We start from the raw sequence: 20953 nt of genomic DNA, 5'->3' as shown, positions 1-20953 counted from the left end.
AGTCGGGTGCTCGGAATGGGGGTCAAACTCTTGTCAGGAGGTAGCTTCAGTCGGATCCGTAATCTAGAATACAGATTCCTGAGAGAACGAATGACAGCTAGATTCAACCCACGCATACCGGCCTTCAGAAGCATCGCAGCGTGGATTAGAGAGTTGAATGTGCTTCTAATGTCGTGTCCTGCCGAAGAAAGGCTCTCTCCAGAAGATTCGGCATCTATCAAGACAATAGCAACGACTGTCAAGGCATTAGCACATCCAGTTCCTCGCTTGAAGCCGAACTGATGCGGCGGATTGTAGCATACTTTTTCGAGTTCCTGTATAAACAGTAACTCGGAAGAGCTTGCACAGTGACGTAGTTACAGTTATCGGACGGAATGCTTTACATTGAGTTTCAGATTTTCCCGTTTTAGAAATGGGAGTCAGATCTCCGATGCAGAAAGAAACAGGGACAATCCCTTGGGATAACATCATCTGCATAAGCAGAGAGAGATATGCCGCGAGAAGTTTACCTCCGTGTTTCAAGTGGATCACACTGACTTCGTCAATGCCCGATGAGCCTTTCCATTTGAGTCTACGGATGGTATCTTCGACAGAGCGGGTACTGACGATAAAATATTCATCGGGATGAGAAGATGGAAACTGATCTAAGGCAGCCTCGTAAGATTGTTCGATGGAGGGGTCAGGAGCTGAGAACTCCGATTCGTAATGGGCATACCATTCATCTTCAGGGATGTCGGCTGGAGATGGTGACGAAGAATTTTTTGCAGAACGAGAGAAAAACTTGAAGATCATATTTCTATCTTGTTTGGCACGGGCAGAATAACGATTGACTAGATTTTTCCGATGCCGAGCCAGGGCCTTAGAAAACTTCCGCTTCGTGAAAATCCGTATGCTGTTCACAAGACCCATATTCGGACGTCCACACTCTTTCCATACTTAAAACCAAAATTTTGCTTGACTACATGAAATGACGAGATCTGGATTTGACAACCACCGAGGGATGATTCCTTTACGAATTCGTTGCAAAGGAACAGCTTGTTTTTCTGCGAAGCGGAGAGCATGGCAGATTTCTTCGCAATATATATCTAGACAAATCGAAACCTCTTTTTGAGGTAACTGGAGTGACTTCTGAAGGAGATGAAATGGGACGTTGATTTTATTCAGGACTGAATATACCGACTCGATGAATAGGGGTTGATCGATTATCGACCAGTTACGACGGTTTCGAGGTACTGAAGGAGCAAGATGTGTGATTTGGTGACCAGAAGATGGTATACCGACAGAGCAAGTTATGGGAAGATGATCAGACAACTGATAATCAAACACAACCTTTACTATATCCGCTCGCAAATTTGACGATACTACAACGTGGTCCAGGTTGGAAGTTCGCGAGGACGTGTGAACATACGTAAAATCGGACGATTTATCTAAAACCCACAAGAAATCACTAAATAAACCCTTAACTAGTGTTTTACGCCGTGACGCTTGAGAATTTGGCTCGGACAGATTACAATTAAAGTCACCGGCTATAATGCAAGGTAAACCTAAGCACTGAATTTTGTCCATACACGAACCTAGTTTTTCACAAGATAGCGCAATTAAGCGCTCAGACTGGTCATTATTGTAGTCTGTGAGAAGATATACACTTAATACGCGCAGAACAATCCACTCTCACAGCTAGATAATAATCATTTGCTTCGAAAATACTAGAACGGAGAGCTGATTTCACAAACGTAACAAGTCCACCCGAGGGTCGGCCTCTATTGTTCAGCTGTCTAGCGGGTACACAATAAGTTGTCATATCCTCAAGATCAAGTTTGTTCAGATCATGTTTAGTAACAAAATGTTCCTGGAGACAAATCGCACTAAACTCAGAACGGAGGCTTTCCAGAACCGGAAGTTTATTAATAAAAGAGCCGTTTATATTCCACGATAAAAGAGTTAGTGACGAGGTCATTACTTCGAGGGGTTAAGGTTTTTCGGGTACTTCACACTATAGCAAGTATGACCTTGCTTCTTGCAACCAACGCAAAAGGCTGCCTTCTGACACGGGGTATCGGAGGTGGATTTGTGATCGGCGGAGCCGCATTTGGAGCATAAAGAACCGTTACAATCTGCAGCTAGGTGACCGATTGCGTGGCAATTAAAGCAGCGCCAAGGCAAGAATACGAACTCTTCAACTAGGAGGCGTTCATGACCGATTTTCACTGAAACTTTGAGAAAGGTATCGAGGTCGTTTTGTGTTGGAAAGTAGACCTTATAAGTTTGAGACTTGTCATATTGAGGGGTTTCGTTACACTTAGAGATTAGCTATTTTAGAAACCCTTCGTCTAGATCCTCCGTCACTCGCTTGATCGCAGCTAAAAAAGCAGGTTCCTTGAGGGAGATGTTGAGCGACGGTTTCGCACGTTTGGCTGCATCCACTATCTGGCTCGCGGTTTGCTTGGAACGAACCACGAGTTTCCACTCGGTAGTAGAGCGGCGTAACTCGGAACCAATACTACTTCAAATTTCAAAACCAATACTATTCCAGTAATATTATTCCTCGATAAATAAGCGAAAACTTACACCTGGTGCTTAGGACAATTGGAGTGGACATGTCGTTTCTCGTGCGAATACCATCCTAACCTGAAAAGGTGTCTCAATGTCACAGCTGATAAAGGTAAATTTTTAAAGTTAAAACGTTACGCGTTACATGACATAACATACCTTGGATGCGCTACGGGCTTATTTATACGCTTCTGCTAGCTAAGGTACTAATGCTTAACAGAAAGGTTTTTTGCTCACAAATAATTGTTATTTTAGAGCTTTTTTGCTGAAAATAAGGAGAAGCTGATAAATGGAGCATTATCAGCCATTGTTGCTAGAGAAGTGGATTCAGAAACTCCAATTGAAGAGCTAGCTGAACAATTTCAAGCGCTAAGGAGGCTTGTTGCGTCTAAGGCGGGATTCGCTGCATTCAGCTCACTACAAGGGTAAGTCCTTTGTTTCTGCCCCATTTCTATTGGGAATCTAATAAAAAACAATCACATTGTCTTGTTAGAAAAAAATCGCTCTTTTTTCGAATGTCCTGTTGGTAAATGTCATCTTGATCGGTTTAGGTACAATACATTTTTAGCTTTTTTTCTTGATTTTTCACCCATCATCTTTTTTCTTTATTTATTTTAAATTTGTTGCCCACTATTATTAAAAGCTGCAAAATGCATTTGGAGGTATTTCTTTTATTAAAAATACATTTGTCTTAACTTTTTGCGACACATATGGGTAAGCTTCCACTTAACCTGTTCAAATAATAAGAAATCAGCTTTACTATTCTTGGTCAAACACTTCATGGTAACGAACTGTAAGTAAGGAGTGACGCGGTTCAATAGCAATCTAAACTCTTAAAAACGGAACTTTGATACCAAAATATCCATCAAGAGAATTGGCTTATAATGCTGATTCCAAATATATAAGTTTCATTGAGTTTAGGCTTAACCATTAAAAGCTATGATCCTGAGAAAATTTGCCTGATTTTCAGAAAAAGGGGAAACACCCCCTAAAAGTCTTAGAATCCTAAAAATTCACACCCTCAGATTTACCGTATCAGAAAACCCTGCTGTAGAGGTTTCAAGCTCCTATCTGCAAAATTGTGGAATTCTGTACTTTTTGCCAGAAGAAGATCATGGATGCGTATTTATTTTTTTTTCAGGGGTGATCTTATCGACCCAGTGGCCCTAGATTATTGGGAGAGGGCTAAATTGAATGGAAATTAAAAGTTCCGGTGCCCTTTGTAAGTGACCTTAAAGATTGAGGGCAACTAGGCCGCCATCAATGTCCCTTTTTCTCAAAATCGTCCGATCAAAATTTTGTGATAGGCGTTTTGTTCCGCTTAGTTGAAAAGTCAAATAGCTATTTCTTTGGAGATAACATGACCCCTCAAAGCTCCTGGGGAAGGTCTTTAAGTTATACAATTTGCCCATTATTTATGTGTACTATTTGTTATTGGGAAGTATGCATACATTTTTAGGGTTGGAGGGGGGGATTTTCTGTTGTTGAGATTTCCACAAGGAGAATTATCTATGGGGAGGGAAGTTTCCAGGGGGTGAATTTGTCATGAGAAGTTTTACACAGGAGGAATTTTCCAGAATTCATGTACGAAATTCTTCCTATGGCTTACTTTCTCTTTGCCGACTCAATTTTACGCGTAGAGATGTTAAGAATAACTGTTCGGGGCGAAATTTCCACCAGGATTGAATTGTCTTGATGATATATCCGTGGGGAGGAAAGATATTTGCGTCGACGTGGAGCTAGATTTCCTGGCATTATTTAAAAAACGATCAGAAATTAAACAAAAACAAGTTTTTTCAACTGAAAGCAAGGAGCAACATTAAAACTCAAAACGAACAGAAATTATTACGTATATGAAGGGAATTCCCCCTCCTCAATACCTCGCTCTTCACGCTAAAGTTAGAATTTTGTCCCAATTCTTTTAAGAACGACTCCTGAAACACAAGGCTCGTTAGTTAGAACAATAAGAAGCTTTTTTAAAAGTACTAAAAAGTTTTTGCGTAAAGAGCAAGGTGTTGAGGAGGGGGCTACCCCCTTCAAATACGTAATTATTTCTGTTCGTTTTAAGTTTTAATGTTGCTCCTTACTTTCAAGTGAAAAAAACTTGTTTTTTATTTAAATCTTTGAGAAATCAACTCTTCGCCGTCTCCCATAAAGCCCCGCTTTTAAGTCCTTTGTTATCCCCCCCCCCCCCCACCATCGAGGACGTACTGCTTTTTATTTCTGAAGTATGAATAAACTTCAATTTTCTAAGGACTAGATTCTGGGCTCTAGTAAATAGCTCATGTATATTTAAAATAATACAAATGTTTTTATGAAACAATATAAATAGTATTAATGTAAAACAATACAGCTCATGTATACATTAAATAATACAAATATATAATCATATAAATGGCCTGGCTCGTCATGCTACTTGGTCTCGAATCATACGTACCATTGGTCTCTATAACTTCAATCCCATTCAATTTTTGAGGGGTTTTAGGTTATCATTCAAAATTTCCATTTTTTTTTTTTTGTTCTTAAGACTAACCAAAATAATAGCTAACATTGTTGAATCAGCTGAAAATGGCAATCTTTTTCAGAAGGCACTTTAAAAAAGTCTTTTTTTAATCTAGTTACTATGAGCCACGGTTCGACCTTTACTAAGTTGCTGCGATCGCTGGAACCATGGTGTTGTTACTTAGGAAATAAGTCAGTCTGAATATAAATTAAGAATGTAAATAACGAAGCTAGTTTGGTTTTGAATGATAATTGTATAAAATACCCTGCTAAACTTGTGAAGGAAGGATATGGGAACACCGTCTAAAAATTTTCTGAATTTCATCATCTCTTTTACCTTTCGTTTCTGGAACATAAATAGAAATAAGTATTCCTGAGATAAAGGTAAGTATTAATAGTATTATAGAGGTAAGTATTGCACTTTACTGAAAAAATATAAATGTTTTTACTTTTATAACTTTAATAAATCAAATAATCTTAGCATTTTGATTACTAAATATCAGTATATGTATATAAAACTGACAATGCATATTCATTTGTATTTTTGCAGTAAAGTGCAAATCATGTTCTGGCCTTGGGAAGGCATAGTGGTTTTCAGCCCAACTTATGTTAATTTCTGCTCGTTTTGAGTTTGACTCGGTTACTTATTGTAATTTCGGTTCGTTTTGGGTTTCATTTATTTATCAATGCTGATTTGTGGTAGTTTCACACTTGGTCGATTATTTGATTTTAGTTTTGCTCATTTTTGTTTAATGGAGTTCATTACTTTTCTTTGAAAAACTTATTTTGTGGAAAAAGTTTTTTTAATTAATTTTTGTTCGTTTTATATTGACATAGTCTTTTCAGAGAAAAAGAAAATAATAATTTAAATCTTTTCGTTTTTTTAAAGAATTTATAGTTTGGCCTGCTATTTGTATGCTGGAGAAAAATTTTCAGCAATTTTTAACAGCACACACCCTCTGTAAAATCTGGACACAAATGGTAGTATTTAATTTAGTTTTAAACCTCCTCTAGTTGACCTGAAATGGAAAACTTGATACCATTCGCAAAAAAATCTGTTTACTTTCTTTGATAGCTTGGATACACTTACGCTATTTTGATTTGGTTAAATTTTGAAAGCAGAAGCAGCCCCGAAAGTTTGAACATAATACCCTCAGTCGTTCTTGGGATACTGATGAGATGCTTTATTGGGAATTACTATTATTAACACAGTGCATTTTGGTTTAATCTTATGGCAACATTTAGTTTTTAAACATAAAGTCAAATGGGAGGGTGGGCGTGGGAGGAGGATTAGTTTCCCTCCAATCACTTTCGACTATTAAAAAGGGCATCAGCCCTTTCTATTTTCAATCGAATGAGCCCTTTTCGAAGTTCCAACGACAACTCCTTCGGTACGAAGTGCCCTTGTCTAAACAACAACAACAACAACAACAAAAATTATACATTATACCCACATCGATCTTTACTATAAAAATGTCAAGCCTTTCAATCACTGTCGATTATTAAAAAGGGCACTAGGCCTTTCGATTTCCAATTGAATGATCCCTTTTTGATCTTTACGACAACACTTCCTATAAACACCTTATATGCCCCCAGGGCATAAATTAAAACCCTTACCCTAATGGTTGTGAGGGTGTTTGTCATCCTCTAAGACCTAATTTCCAGAACTTTCAACTACGTTAAACAAAATGGCTATCTCAAAACTTTGATTAAATGTGACTGGTAAAATGGTGGGCCAATCACTTGCCTACCATCACTTTCAATCTTTTAAACTTCCAATCACTTTTAACTATTAAAAGAAGGAACTACCCCTTTCAATTTCAAATCAATTGAGCCTTTTTGAAGTTTCTACGTCAACACTTTTAATAAAAACCTTATATGTCCCCAGGGAATAACTGTCAACCTTTGGCCTGAGGGCTGGGGGTTGTCATCCTCAAAGACCTAATTTCCAGAACTTTATACTAACTTGAACAAAATGGCTATCTGAAAATTTTGATTGGATGTGTCTGGGGGGATGGTGGGCCTGAGAGGGGGGTTAGTTACCCTTCAATCACTTTCAACGATTAAAAAGGGTACTAGTCCTCTCAATTTCTAGTCCTCTAGCCCCTTTTGAAGTTTTTACGACAACTCTATCATTAAAAACCTTATATGCCCCAGGGCATAACTTACAACCTTTGCCTTGGGGGCTCTCGGGGGTTTGTCAACCTCAAATACCTAATTTTCAGAACTTTCAACTACGTTGAAAAAAATGGAAAACTCTAAACTTTGATTGAATGTGTTTGGGGAAATGGTGGGCTTGAGAGGGGGGTTAGTTGCCTTTCAATCTCTTTCTACTATTAAAAGGGCACTAGCCCTTTCAGTTTTCACTTGTTAGAGCCCTGTTTGATGTTTTTACGACATCGCTTTCTATAAAAACCTTACATGCTCCCAGGGCATAACTTACAACCCTTGCCCTTATGGTTGTGGGGGGGGGGATGGGATGCCATCCTTAAAGACCTAATTTCCAAAACTTTCAACTACGTTGAATAATTTTTATTGGATGTGTTTGGGGAAAAGGTGGGCGTGATAGGGTGGTTAGTTTCGCTAAAATCACGTTCGACTACTAGAAAAAGTATTATCCCTTCGAATTTCCAAGCAATTGAGCCCTTTTTCAAATTTCTTACGACAGCTCCTTCAATAAAAACCTTATATACCCCTGGGGCATATCTTAAAAACGCTGCTATGACAACTGTGGGGAGAGTTTCTTACCCAAAGGTATAATTTCCAGACCTTTGAACTACGGGGAACAAAATGGCTATCTAAAAATTTTGATTGGATATGTCTGGAGAAATGGTGGGCGTGGAAGGGGTGTTAGTTGCCTTCCAATCACTTTCGACTATTAAAAAGTGCACTAGCCATTTCAATTTCCAATCGATTGAGCTCTTTTTGAAGTTTCTAAACCGACGCGCTCTATAAAAACCTTATATGCCCCCAGGGCATAACTTACAACCCTTGCCCTGAGGGTTGTGGGGGAGTGTCCTCCTCAAAAACATAATTTCTATCTGGAAATCCACAACACTGAGCAAAATGGCTATCTAAAAATTTTTATTGGATGTGTTTGGGGAAAAGCTGGGCAAGAAAGGGGGGCCCTTTTCGAGTTTTTACGATAAAGATTTCAATAAAAACTTATATACCCCCAGGGCATAATTTATAACACTTGTCCTGAAGACTGTGGGGGGAGTGTCCTGCTCAAAGTTATAATTTCCTGAACTTTAACTTCGTGGACCAAAATGGCTATCTCAAAATTTTGATTGGATGTGTTTGGGGAAATGGTGGGCATGGAAGGGGTGTTAGTTGCCTCCCAATTACTTTCGACTATTAAAAAGAGCACTAGCCCTCTCAATTTCCAATTGAATGAGCCCCTTTTGAAGTTTTTACGACAACTCTATCATTAAAAACCTTATATGTCCCCAGGGCATAACTTACAACCTTTGCCCTAGGGACTCTGGGGGGTTTGTCATCCTTAAATACATAATTTCTAAACTTTGATTGAATGTGTTTGGGGAAATGGTGGGCGTGAGAGGGGGGTTAATTACTCTCCACTCACTTTCGACTATTAAAAAGGGCAATTTCAATTTCCAATCAAATGAGCCCCTTTTGAAATTTCTACAACAACTTTCTATATAAACCTTATATGCCCCCAAGGCATAACTTACAACCCTTGCACTGAGGGCTCTGATGGGGTTATCATCCTAAAAGATCTAGTTTCCAGAACTTTCGACTACAATGAACAAATTGGATATCTCAAAATTTTGATTGGACGTGTTTGGGGAAATGGTGGGCGTGAGAGGGGGGTTAGTTGCCTTTCAATCTCTTTAGCTATTAAAAGGGCACTAGCCCTTCCGATTTTAAATTGAATAAGCCGTTTTTGATGTCTTTACAACATTGCTTTCTATAAAAACCTTAAATACCGCCAGGGCGTAACTTACAACTCTTGCCATGAGGTTTGTGAGGGATGGGTTGTCATTCTTAAAGACCTAATTTCCAAAACTTTCATCTACGTTGAATAAAATGGCTATCTAAAAATTTTTATTGGATGTGTTTGGGGAAAAGGTGGCCGTGAGAGGGGGGTTAGTTGCCCTCAAATCACTTTTGACTATTAAAAAGGGCACTAGCTCTTTGAATTTCCAATCGAATGAGCCTTTTTCAAGTTTCTACGACAAAGATTTCAATAAAAACCTTACATGCCCCCAGGGCATAACTTATAATCCTTGCCCTGAAGACTGTGGGGAGAGTCTCCTGCTCAAATGTATAATTTCCCAAACTTTAAACTTACAATCCTTGCCGTGGGGGCTGTGGGGGAGTATCCTCTTCAAAATCATACTTTCCATGTGAAAATCCACAACACTGAACAAAATGGCCGTCTAAAAAATTTTATTGGATGTGTTTGGGGAAAAGGTGGGCAAGAGAGGGGGGCTAGTTGCCTTAAAATCACTTTTGACTATTAAAAAGGGCGATACACCTTTGAATTTCCAATAGAATGAGCCCTTTTTCAAGTTTCTACGACATAGACTTGTATGCCCCCAGGGCATAACTTATAACCCTTGTCCTGAAGACTGTGGGAGGAGTTTCCTGCTCAAAGGTATAATTTCCTGAACTTTAACTACGTGGAACAAAATGGCTATCTCAAAATTTTGATTGGATGTGTTTGGGGAAATGGTGGGCGTGGAAGGGGTGTTAGTTGCCTTCCAATTACTTTTGACTATTAAAAAGGGCTCTAGCCCTTTCAATTTCCAATCGAATGAGCCCTTTTTGAAGTTTCTACGATAACGCGTTCAATAAGAGACTTATATGCCCCCAGGGCATAAATTACAACCCTTGTCCTCAGGAATGTGAGGGGGTTGTCATCCTAAAGGACCTAATTAACCGAATTTAAAACTAGGTTAAATAAAATGGCTATCTCAAAATTTTGATTGGATGTGTTTTGGAATAAAGGTGGGCGTGAGAGGGGGGTTTGTTGCTCTCCAATCACTTTTGACTATTAAAAAGGGCACTAACCCTTTGAATTTCCAATCGACTGAGCCTTTTTTGAAGTTTCTACGCCTTCTATAAAAAAACCTTGTGCCCCAGGGCATAACTTACAACCCTTGCTCTGAAGGCTGTGGGGGAGTGTCCTCCTCAAAAAAAGTAATTTCTAAGTGGAAATCTACTACGCTGAACAAAAAGGCTGTCTCAAAATTTTGATTGGATGTGTTTTGGGGAATGATGGGCATGGGGGGGGGGGCTAGTTGCCATCTAATCACTTTTGACTATTGAAAAGGGCACTAGCCCTTTGAATTCCCAATCGAATGAGCCCTTTTGAAGTTTCTGCGACAAAACTTTCTATAAAAACCTTATGAGCCCCCAGGGCATAATTTATAACCCTTGCCCTGCGGATTGTGGTAGACTTTCTTCCTCAAAAACATTGTTTCTCCTTGTAAAACAACTACGTTGAACAAAATGGCTATCTCAAATTGTTGAGTGTATATGGTTCGGGACATAGTGGTTATGGAAGGGGTTTTAGTTGCCTTCCAATCATTTTCAACTATTAAAAAGGCCACAAGCCACTCCAATTTCCAATTGAATGAGCCCCTTTCAAAGTTTTTACGACAACTTCTTCGATACGAAGTGCCCTGCTCTAAAGGAAAAAAAAAAAAATGATACAATTGTGCAAACATCGTTCTTATATGCACTCAGGGCATAATTTAAAACCCTTGCCCCGAGGGTTGTGGGGGAGTGTCCTTCTCAAAAACATATTTTCTATCTGAAAATCAACTACGCTGAACAAAATTGCTATCTCAAAATATTGATTGGATGTGTTTGGGGGAATGATGGGCGTGGGGGGATTTAATTGCCCTCCAATCACTTTTGACTATTAAAAAGGGCACTAGCCCTTTGAATGTCCAATCGAATGAGCCTTTTTTTAAGTTTCTACGACAAGGCCTTCTTTAAAAATCTTATATGCCCCCAGGGCATAACTTAAAACCCTGGCCCCGAGGGTTGTGGGGGAGTGTCCTCCTCAAAAACATATTTTCTATCTGGAAATCAATTACGCTGAACAAAATTGCTATCTCAAACTTTTGATTGGATGTGCTTTGGGGAATGATGGGTGTGGGGGAGGGGGCTAGTTGCCCTCCAATCACTTTCGACTATTAAAAAAGGCACAAGCCACTCCAATTTTCAATTGAATGAGCCCTTTTCGAAGTTTCTACGACAACTTCTTCGATACGAAGTGCCCTGCTCTAAAGGAAAAATAAATAAATGATACATTGTGCAAACATCGTTCTTATGTGCCCTCAGGGCATAACTGAAAACCCTTGCCCAGAGGGTTGTTTGGGAGTGTCCTCCTCAAAAACATATTTTCTATCTGGATATAAACTACGCTGAACAAAATGGCTATCTCAAAATTTTGATTGGATGTGTTTAGGGGAATGATGGGCATGAGGGGGGAGGCCAGTTGCCTTCCAATCACTTTCGACTATTAAAAAGGGCACTAGACACTCCAATTTCCAATCGAATGAGCCCTTTTCTGAGTTTCTAAGACAACTCCTTCGATACGAAGTGCCCGGGTCAGGAAAAAAAAAATACATTGTGGCAACATTGTTCTTTACTTAGGCAGCGCAATAGCACTGCCTATCAAATACTATAACAAAAGTAACTTTGAAAAGTTGCTTCTCTGTGGTGTAGTACCATTTCCGATTGATTTTGCTACCTGATTTCCTGTGGTTCATCAGCATAATAACCACATCGATCGTGTGGCACATCAATCGAGTGAGCCCTTTTTAGAGTTTCTACGACAAAGATTTAAATAAAAACCTTATATGGCCCCAGGGCATAATTGATAACGCTTTCTCTGAAGACTGTGGGGGGGGTGTCCTGCTCAAAGGTACAATTTCCTGAACTTTAAACTGCGTGGAACAAAATGGCTATCTAAAAATTTTGATTGGATATATTTGGGGAAATGGTGGGCGTGTAAGGGTGTTAATTGCCTTCCAATCACTTTCGACTATCAAAAAGGGCTCTAGCTATTTCAATTTCCAATCGAATGAACCCTTTTTGATATTTCTACGACAGCGCGGTTCTATAAAAACGTTAATGCCCCCAGGGCATAACTTACAACCCTGGTCCTGAGGGCTCTGGCGGAGTGTCCTCCTCAAAAACATTATTTCTATCTGGAAATCCACAACACTGAACAAAATGGCTATCTAAAAAATTTGATTGGATGTGTTTGGGGAAAAGGTGGTTGACAGAGGGGGGCTAATTGCCCCCAGGGCTAAACTTACAGCCCTTGCCCTGAAGGCTGAAGGGGAGTGTCCTCCTCGAAAAAATAATTTATATCTGGAAATCAACTACGCTGAACAAAATGGATATCTCAAAATTTTGATTGGATGTGTTTGGGGGAATGATGGGTGTGGGAGGGAAGGGGGGTGGCTAGTTACTCTCCAATCACTTTTGACTATTAGAAATGGCACTAGCCCTTTGAATTTCCAATCGAATGAGCCTTTTTTTAAGTTTCTACGACAATGCCTTCTATGAAAACCTTATATGCCCCCAGGGCATAACTTAAAACTCTTGCCCCGAGGGTTGTAGTGGAGTGTTCTCCTCAGATACATATTTTCTATCTGGAAATCAACTACGCTGAACAAAATGGCTATCTCAAAATTTTAATTGGATGTGTTTGGGGGAATGATGGGCGTGGTGGGGGGCTAGTTGCCCTCCAATCACTTTCGACTATTAAAAAGGACACTAGCCCTTTGAATTTCTAATCGAATGAGCCTTTTTTGAAGTTTCTACGACAGCGCCTTCTATAAAAACCTTATATGCCCCCAGGGCATAATTTAAAACCCTTATCCCGAGGGTTGTGGGGGAGTGTCCTACTTAAAAAGATATTTTCTATCTGGAAATCAACTACGCTGAGCAAAATAGCTATCTCAAAATTTTGATTGGATGTGTTTGGGGGAATGGTGGGCGTGGGGGTGCTAGTTGCCCTCCAATCACATTTGGCTATTGAAAAGGGCACTAGTCAATCCAATTTCCATTCAAATGAGCCCTTTTCGAAGTTTCTACGACAACTCCTTCGATTCGAAGTGCCCGGGTACGGACAAGAAAAAAGAAAAATAAATAATACATTGTGCCCACGTCGTTCTTTACTTAGGCAGCGCCATCGCGCTGCCTATGATTCGAGTGATTTCTAGTCTTTCTTTCATCATTTTTGGTCATCAGTAGATACTTTGGAGTTTCTTCAGAGAAAATTAAAGCTGGATCTTAGATCAGAATAAAGACGATGGCAGTTAAGAAAAAATAAGGCCAAAGGAGTTTTGTACTCCAGTTTAAGTATTCCACGAAATAGCTGTGAAAAGACGAACATAACTCCCACCATGGCTGAGAATAAACCTCGCTTACTATTTGGTGCGGTTTCTTGGAGGTAAATGACACTGAGCCCCGTCCCGATCCCAGCATTCGCGCCAAGTAAGAATCTTCCAACCGTTGTGTATTCATATGAATTAACATAGTAGCACAGCAATTCAAAAAACATCCCAAAAAGGGCAAATAGATTATTGTAGAGCAAGCCAATGTGTCTTCCTATTTCGGCGATTGGTTGATTTAATAAACCTCCAAATAAACCTTCCACAACATGCAGCACCATTGTTATTGACCGTGAAAATTCCATCCGACCTGGTGATGGTTGTATTTTATATCACTCGGTTTCTATATCACTCATCCACTCTTTCTTTTTATCTGCTGCCGGATTGATGGTGCCTACATTATAGCCAAATTAAAACCAGAGCCAATTCCTGTACTTGCAGCAATTAAGAATAGTGTGCTTTTCATAAAGTTGTCTTTATTTTTATTTGGCATTACATTGGCCTTCAGCATTTCTGTGATCAGTTGTCAACAAGCATGTTACTGATGTAAAAGTTGTGTTTTAAATTGGTTCTGCTTTTTTATGGGTAATTCGTTTTTTTGAGTTTCTTAACATGTGTATGTGAGCTCAAAACCCTTTTGTATTTGCTTTTTAAAGTATATTAAGTTTACGCGTGTTTGAAAAATACAGTATTAAAAATGGCAACTTTTCTCTTTGGTTGATATTGATGTATCTCGAAACTTAATGTCCCTGGGATAGGATTTTATGTCAAGGATGCCTATCTGAAAGACCAGCTTTGCTGCAATAAACATATTTAACTCTTTTCCTATTTTTTGAATTCTAAATATGATTTTGCGACTTGGTAGCTGAAATTAGAGGTCAAGCTTATTTCACCTCTCTTTTCTAAGAATTACAATTAGTGCGGTATTTTTATTTGGTTTAAATATCCAAAAAGCTGATTCTTAAAGCAAATCTCCTTGAGAACCGGCCTGACTCAATGATAAGGTTAGCTAAATATGTGTATTTCACCCCTTTTTAAAAAAATCAATTGAGATCTGAAAATATAGGCAATATTTCTGAAATAACCGTAATATCCAAGTTGAATCTCTTTAGAAAAGAATCTTTTGTCAAGGACCAACCAAACTAAAGTAATAGTATTTCATCATCATCGTTTTTTTTTTATTAGATAGCTTAAAATGTTGTTTAAAGCGAAATAGTCGGGCGTCTCAAAATCGAATATCCTAGAAAATGGGTTTTGTGTCATGATCAGCTTTTCTAAGATACTCTTATCGTTGCAGGGGATATAAAGTGTAATCTTAGTGATACTAATAGCTGCAGGACAGATATCATTTCTAGCTCCTGTCCTCAGCTCACGGTCATCAGCAGTGACGTGGCATTTACATATGTACATAGTAGTGAGTCTATATCCAATCTTGACTTTTTCCTTTCGATGAAAACGAATGCTATTCACCCCTCCTCCCATGTTAACAATGCAAGCAGTGTCTCTGACCATATACCGGTATCGAATTTCTTACGTGTTGCTTCAAGAAATCCTAGTACCCCACTAAAGAATCATAACCGCTGGGTTTGGAGACGGGAGTGGGGAAAAATTGATATCCCTACTTACCATTTACTGTCTGAAAACATATTGTCAAAATCAAGGAGTTTCACCACCTTGATTATATCTATCTGGATTATATATATATATATATATATATATATATATATATATATATATATATATATATATATATATATATATATTATATATATATTTAATTAGAATGAGTGGAAAAACATTTTGAAAGCTTTTTAAATTTTTAACAATGTTATAGCTTTCACGAAGTTTTTTTTTCAGATTTCGAGAGAAGCTTGGATCTCGTATTGTTCGTGCACTAAAGCGCAACAATGAGGGTGTTGCACATGCTGCACTGGATACGCTCTGTGCCCTTATGGTGCCTATGCATGAAGATGGAGAGTTGAAACAGGAACAAATCAACAAATCTTCCCTTTTGTCAACTAGAAAGTTCCTTGAATCACTTTTAGACATGTGGTGTCATCATGTGGTAAGTATAAAACCAATCAGATAAAACTAAGACTAGACACAATTTCCGTCCGATCTTAGGATTTTTTTTAGCATGTTTCCGAGTTGACTTGCAAGGTTTCAATAAAAATGTAAAAGTCAGGATACCGTTTTACCCTGTGTCGTTTACTTTTAACAGATTGGATTCTACTACTGCTACTACTAACACCTCACTGCAGCGCAAAGCCGCCTGAGGCCAACAGAGCTTTGCACGCTCTTCCTCCGTCCCAATCGATTCAAAGCTACCCCCTCTTTACACCCTTCCAAGAAGTACCAATTTCCTTTAAATCCTTTTTTATGACCTCTTCCCGCTCTGCTCGGAATGACCTGTTTTTTGCTTGGCCCTAGATGCATGACCGAAAAGAGCGATCTGCGGCAGTATGTCATCCTTCATTCGCAGAACGTGCCCTAGACTGTTCTCAACGCTTCTCTCATTATAGCCCTAGAAATCGGGATAGAACTACGTTTATCTTGCGGCTTACTGTTTAGAATGCGATCAGTCAAACGGGTACCCGAAACTGATGTATTGAGCCAGTCTGATATTAACAGTTTTTCATTTTTACCGTAAGCCCTTTTGACAGCAGTTTTATTGATATTCTCTTCTGACCTAAATACTATAATAGGAAATTATTTACTCCACAAGATTCAAGAAATTTCTTTTGATCAGATTTTTAGAGTCATTTCCATTTTAACTATGTCCCAGCCTCCCTCGCTCCCCCCTTATGCCTGGATAGTTTTGTAGTTCTAGGCTGTATGCGAAAACTTGATTAAGTTTTTTTTTTGCAAATCGGTGTTGTTTGGGCTTATTAATTAACTTTTTCAAAAGTATAATGCAAACAATCGTAATCAGCCAACTTCTGTAGGTATCCTATGGTTGTATCGAGATTTCAAGGGGTAACAGGCTGTGATGGAGTTAAGCAAATCCCAGTAATATACATTTTCCGAATCTAATTTAAGATGGTTCCATTCGTTTTTGATAAGTTTAAAAAAATTTGTTTTTTTTCAAGTGAAAGGAGCAACATTAAAACTTGAAACGAACAGAAATTGTTCTGTATGTGAGGGGGGGGGGGCTATCCCACCCTCCCCTAGAGAGTCTATCACGTCGAGATTACAGGATTTATTAGAAGTTACCGTCAAAATATCATGCAGGAGTCACACAGACTCCCAGGTAGGACGGGGAACAAACAACACAGGAGACAAACCTCTAACGTCTACATGACGTATATCTATTGACCCGATGTTTATAAGAACCTCAGAAGTTTTATCAGCCAGTGCCCTGGCCGGGGAAAAGGGGGCTTTCGCTGATTATACAGTTAAACGAAAGAGCTAGCTACGGTACCCTAGTGTTCATCCTGTTTAGAGGGAGAGATGTGCCGTAAATTCTTTTTCTTTGATTTTACATTACCTAATTACCATGCCACCTTCTTCGATATGGCTATGCACCGCTTCTAGCGATGGACTGAATGAAATGCTATTTTTCAGTAGCGAATTGCGATTGAAGGAATTACCTTAGCAAGAACGTTTGGTTGGATTTCCTTTTTATAATCACAAATTTATCAATATGTTTGTGATTTATGTGTGAATGAGGTTTGCTAGTCGAAAAGGATCCCGATTGGTCGAAAGTCCTGTTATCCAATAAGCTTCAACCAATTGCCGTTCAACAACCTTCAGCCTTTGCCGTTGGCAAACCTATGTGTATTAATAGCAGTACACTCTGTTAAACACGGGGAATATAACATTAGTGAAAAATTGGTCACCTAATCTAATTCGCAACAACTTTGAAATAGAGCCACGAATGTGTCATCGTTTTTGCTAAAATGGGAATTTTTCTGAAGTTTGTCCCGCTCTGCAGTCCCCACTCTTCACTTCCATAAATTTAAATTGAAGAAAACAATTTAAAATAAATTTAAATTGAAGATTATCATTTAACTTTGTTTGTATGCGCAATTTGAAAATTTGGCTCTGAACAGTAATGAAGTAAACAAAGATTCGAATTATGAATTTCACGTCTTAGAAGGATTAACCAGAGTAAAGTTCGCTCTATTTCTACCAAATCTGATAGAAATCTGTATGGAAATCAACTAGAATTTGGGCAACAGGCCAAAAATCACATTATATTAGGCAATTTGACATGTTGCTACTCTCGTTAGCTCCGTTCCAAAAAAATTAAATAAAAAAAAATATAAAGCACTGTTATATTTTAATAATCAATTTGTATGTATTTTTTTTGTGCTGATTTCAGGAACAATGTTATGTTTTTTTGTCCTGTAAGGCATGTCGACAAAATAAGGGTAAAGCTTTGAGGGAAAATCATAAAATGGGTATTTTTCATATCAGTATTATTTATGCAAGTGTTATTAAAAGTGTTATTAGTTCTAATATTGGTAGATCTTCAAAACATATTTAAAAGTGAGAGGGAAAGCTGGCATAACCCTTTTCGGAATTGTATAAAAATGATGTCATTTCACTTGCTGATATATAGTCTATGTCTGAAAGTCTAGATAGTCTAGGTATGCATAGATAGTCTAGAAAGATGCCTGAAGAAAAACAGATTCGTATGTATTTTTTTATAATATGTATTAAATAATTTAACTCAAATAATTAAATCAGGATGTATTTATTATTTATTCTCTATCTCTACTTATGCTATTAATTTTGCCAAAAATACAGGAACTGGTTTTTCCAAAAGGGCTCAATTAGCATATATATGCGCTTACTGCTTTAATGCTAACTTAGTCTTAGCCTCTTCATAGTAGATTATCTTTTAAAAGGTTTTCCACAAATGCATTCTTTCAAAGAAAAGTAAAGAGCTCCATTAAACTAAAGATGAGAAGAAATAAAGTAAATTATTTTCAAGCTTAAAACTATATTAATCACCATTAGTAAATAAATGAAACCCAAAACGAACAGAAATTACAATGAATATCAGAGTCGAACTCATAACGAAAAGAAATTACCGCAAATAAAAGTAGGGCTAACACCTCTTGCGGCTTTTATAGCCCAGAACATAATTCGAACTTTGCAGAAAACAATCGTTCTTTCGAAGAATGTGTTTTCATTTCTCATAATATCAATAGAAAAAAAAGATACTAAAATCACCAACATTACCAAGATTACTAAAAAAACAAAAAATCAATGTCCTTTTCTTTTCCGTATTTTCAGACTTGCGCCTTCTAAAGTGTCTGGTCCCCACACAGTAAATTGAAATAAATATTTGTTTTGTTGTATTTTTTCTATTTTTATAATTTGTCCTTTTTTTTGATTTTCTTAGACGAGTTTTGAATTAAAATAAATTGAATAAGATCGGAAACAAGTTCCTTTCTGTGCAGAAACTAACACCCTCTGGTGTTACTCAGCACAATTTTAAAACAAATTATAGAAACCCTGAAGAAAAACATTAGTTGTATTTATTTTTTTGATTCTTTGTCTCCGCGTAGATAGAGGACAGCTTCACTCACTTCACTTCATTCTGCGTAGACCAAGTGGACAACTTAACCTACCTAGGTAGTATCATAGGCAACGCAGTAGTGTTGCCTAATAATACAGGAATAATAAGGTTTAACCAGGAACAAATTGATAAAGTAAAGTTCTCTTCACTATCCAGACCAGAAAAAATTGCTGAACAACATATCCAAAATCTCCATCTCTAACTCGTTTCGAAATTTGTTTTTTCGCCGTTTTTATTCATTAATTTTTTTTTTTGAAAACAATGAAATATCACAAAACTGGTGTTTGATATGTCTTTCTGTATCAGATTCAAAAGCTGAAAAGATATCTGATGTTAGTTTCTCCGAAATGTCAAGAAATAAATCAGAAATAATCTGTTTTTGAACAAAAATGAACAAATTTTAACATTTTAGGAAAAAAAAAAAAAACAAGCGTTCGATAGTAGTGTCTAGATCAGTTTTGAGTGGGCAATCTAGGTTTTCTGTGATACTTCAAGATCTTTTTAATACCCATCCTCCCCACCCTTCCCCAAAAACCTTGCTCCTCGCAGGCATTTGAGATCAAAATCCATTCACCCATCACCATAAAAAACGACGTGGTAAAAATTATTTGTAATAAAACGTAAGAAAATTGCACATCTGATAGATCAAAAGAACAAAAATCACAGGGAAAATTAAATTACAGGCTTAAAGCTCATCCTCAGAAAATTCATCTTCTTGACACTTCGTGTTGTTGCACGAAACTCCTCTACATACTCGGCAAGCTATGGTGAATTTCAGGCCATTTTTCTTGCAGGAGCATCTCTCACTGTCGCAACCATCAGCTCGGCAAGAACACTTCACTGTCTTTAGAAGATGAGGAGGAGCAGCGAGGAGATCCGTCAATTTTGCCTCTAAAACTTCGTTGCCTTGAAGATTCCATCCTCAGCTTAGGGGGTCAACCGTGTTCCCTAGCCAAATCTTAACCTGGCTCTAGACTCGGAACGAATGATACTTCGCTGCCATCATAGTCGGAGGCAGCTCTTGTCGGTGTACGAATGAGGTGGCAGTATTGACTTTCCTCTGGAAAACTTGGTTTCTGGCAGTGGCAGATCCTGCCAGTTGTAATTATCAGCAGAGCTTTCTCTCCAGCCGCAGCTATCTCATCATGAGATGCAGATTTTCTGGTAAACAGGGTACCGGCGTCTCTGAAACTCAAGCTGGATAACAATAGCTGAAGAGCTTTTCCTTTTCCGATGCCATAAAGGTGGAGTGTTGTGTCGCAACCCAGTATGGCGTGACAGAATGGCATCAGCTGGCAAACTTCTGATCCTAGCTTGTCTTTTATCTGACAAGCATCCCAAGCTGAGCATTCACTTCCGATTTTCGCTTCCGGCGAGAAGTAAACTCGATTTGAACTCGTGTCTGCATGACAGATGAGGAGGACGAGAACATCCGTGTCATCAGCAACCACAATGGTGTCGCTATGAAGTGCAGTTTCCTTAGCCTTCTTCACTATGTCTAGATCAGCATCTCCTTCAGAGTGTTATACGTCGCAGACGCTGGCTACCAGAGCGCTTCCAAGAATCTTCAGAAAACGCGATTTCTTGTCCTTGCATGAAAGAAACTCCTCTTTCTTTATGCAAAGATTCATGTCTTCGGTAAATAACACTTCGTGGCCGACAGATTCAGCTCGACACAAATAGGTTGCATCTTTGATTGACGGACCGCCGTCGTATCCGTCGAAGACGACAACTGCACGGGGATACTTTTTTCGACGTAATGAATGTACGAAGACGTGATAGCCTTGTATGTGGAAGCGACCTTCCACGGGATCTGATGGAGAAGGGCGCCCCCGTCTAAGACGAAGCTGGTAATTCCCACCGGTCTTGGGGACTGAGCATCAAACCATATGACTGATAGACTGCTTTTGCTAGCTCGGGCTTGTTGGCCTTTCGCATGAATCCGTTTCTTTTGGAAAGAGTAGGAGGAATGGTACAGAGCTCAAAC

At 38.5% G+C, this 20953-nt stretch overlaps 1 protein-coding gene across 1 annotated transcript in view; it reads left to right on the top strand.

Moving 5' to 3' along the window:
- The window catches only part of Rme-8 (receptor mediated endocytosis 8), a 251427-nt gene that overhangs the window by 76972 nt on the left and 153502 nt on the right, over positions 1-20953 (top strand). The window contains exons 8-9 of the mRNA XM_089095924.1: positions 2806-2975; positions 15294-15501. Coding sequence (XP_088952050.1) covers positions 2806-2975; positions 15294-15501 — 378 coding nt within the window. The remainder of the gene's footprint in view (positions 1-2805; positions 2976-15293; positions 15502-20953) is intronic.

This window comes from Artemia sp. Qi Xiang Cuo, chromosome 10 (genome assembly GCF_049724085.1).
Source record: "Artemia sp. Qi Xiang Cuo chromosome 10, ASM4972408v1, whole genome shotgun sequence".
NCBI lineage: Eukaryota > Metazoa > Arthropoda > Branchiopoda > Anostraca > Artemiidae > Artemia > Artemia sp. Qi Xiang Cuo.
Note: the sequence above shows the minus strand (reverse complement) of the source record. Positions and strands in the feature narration are given on the sequence as shown.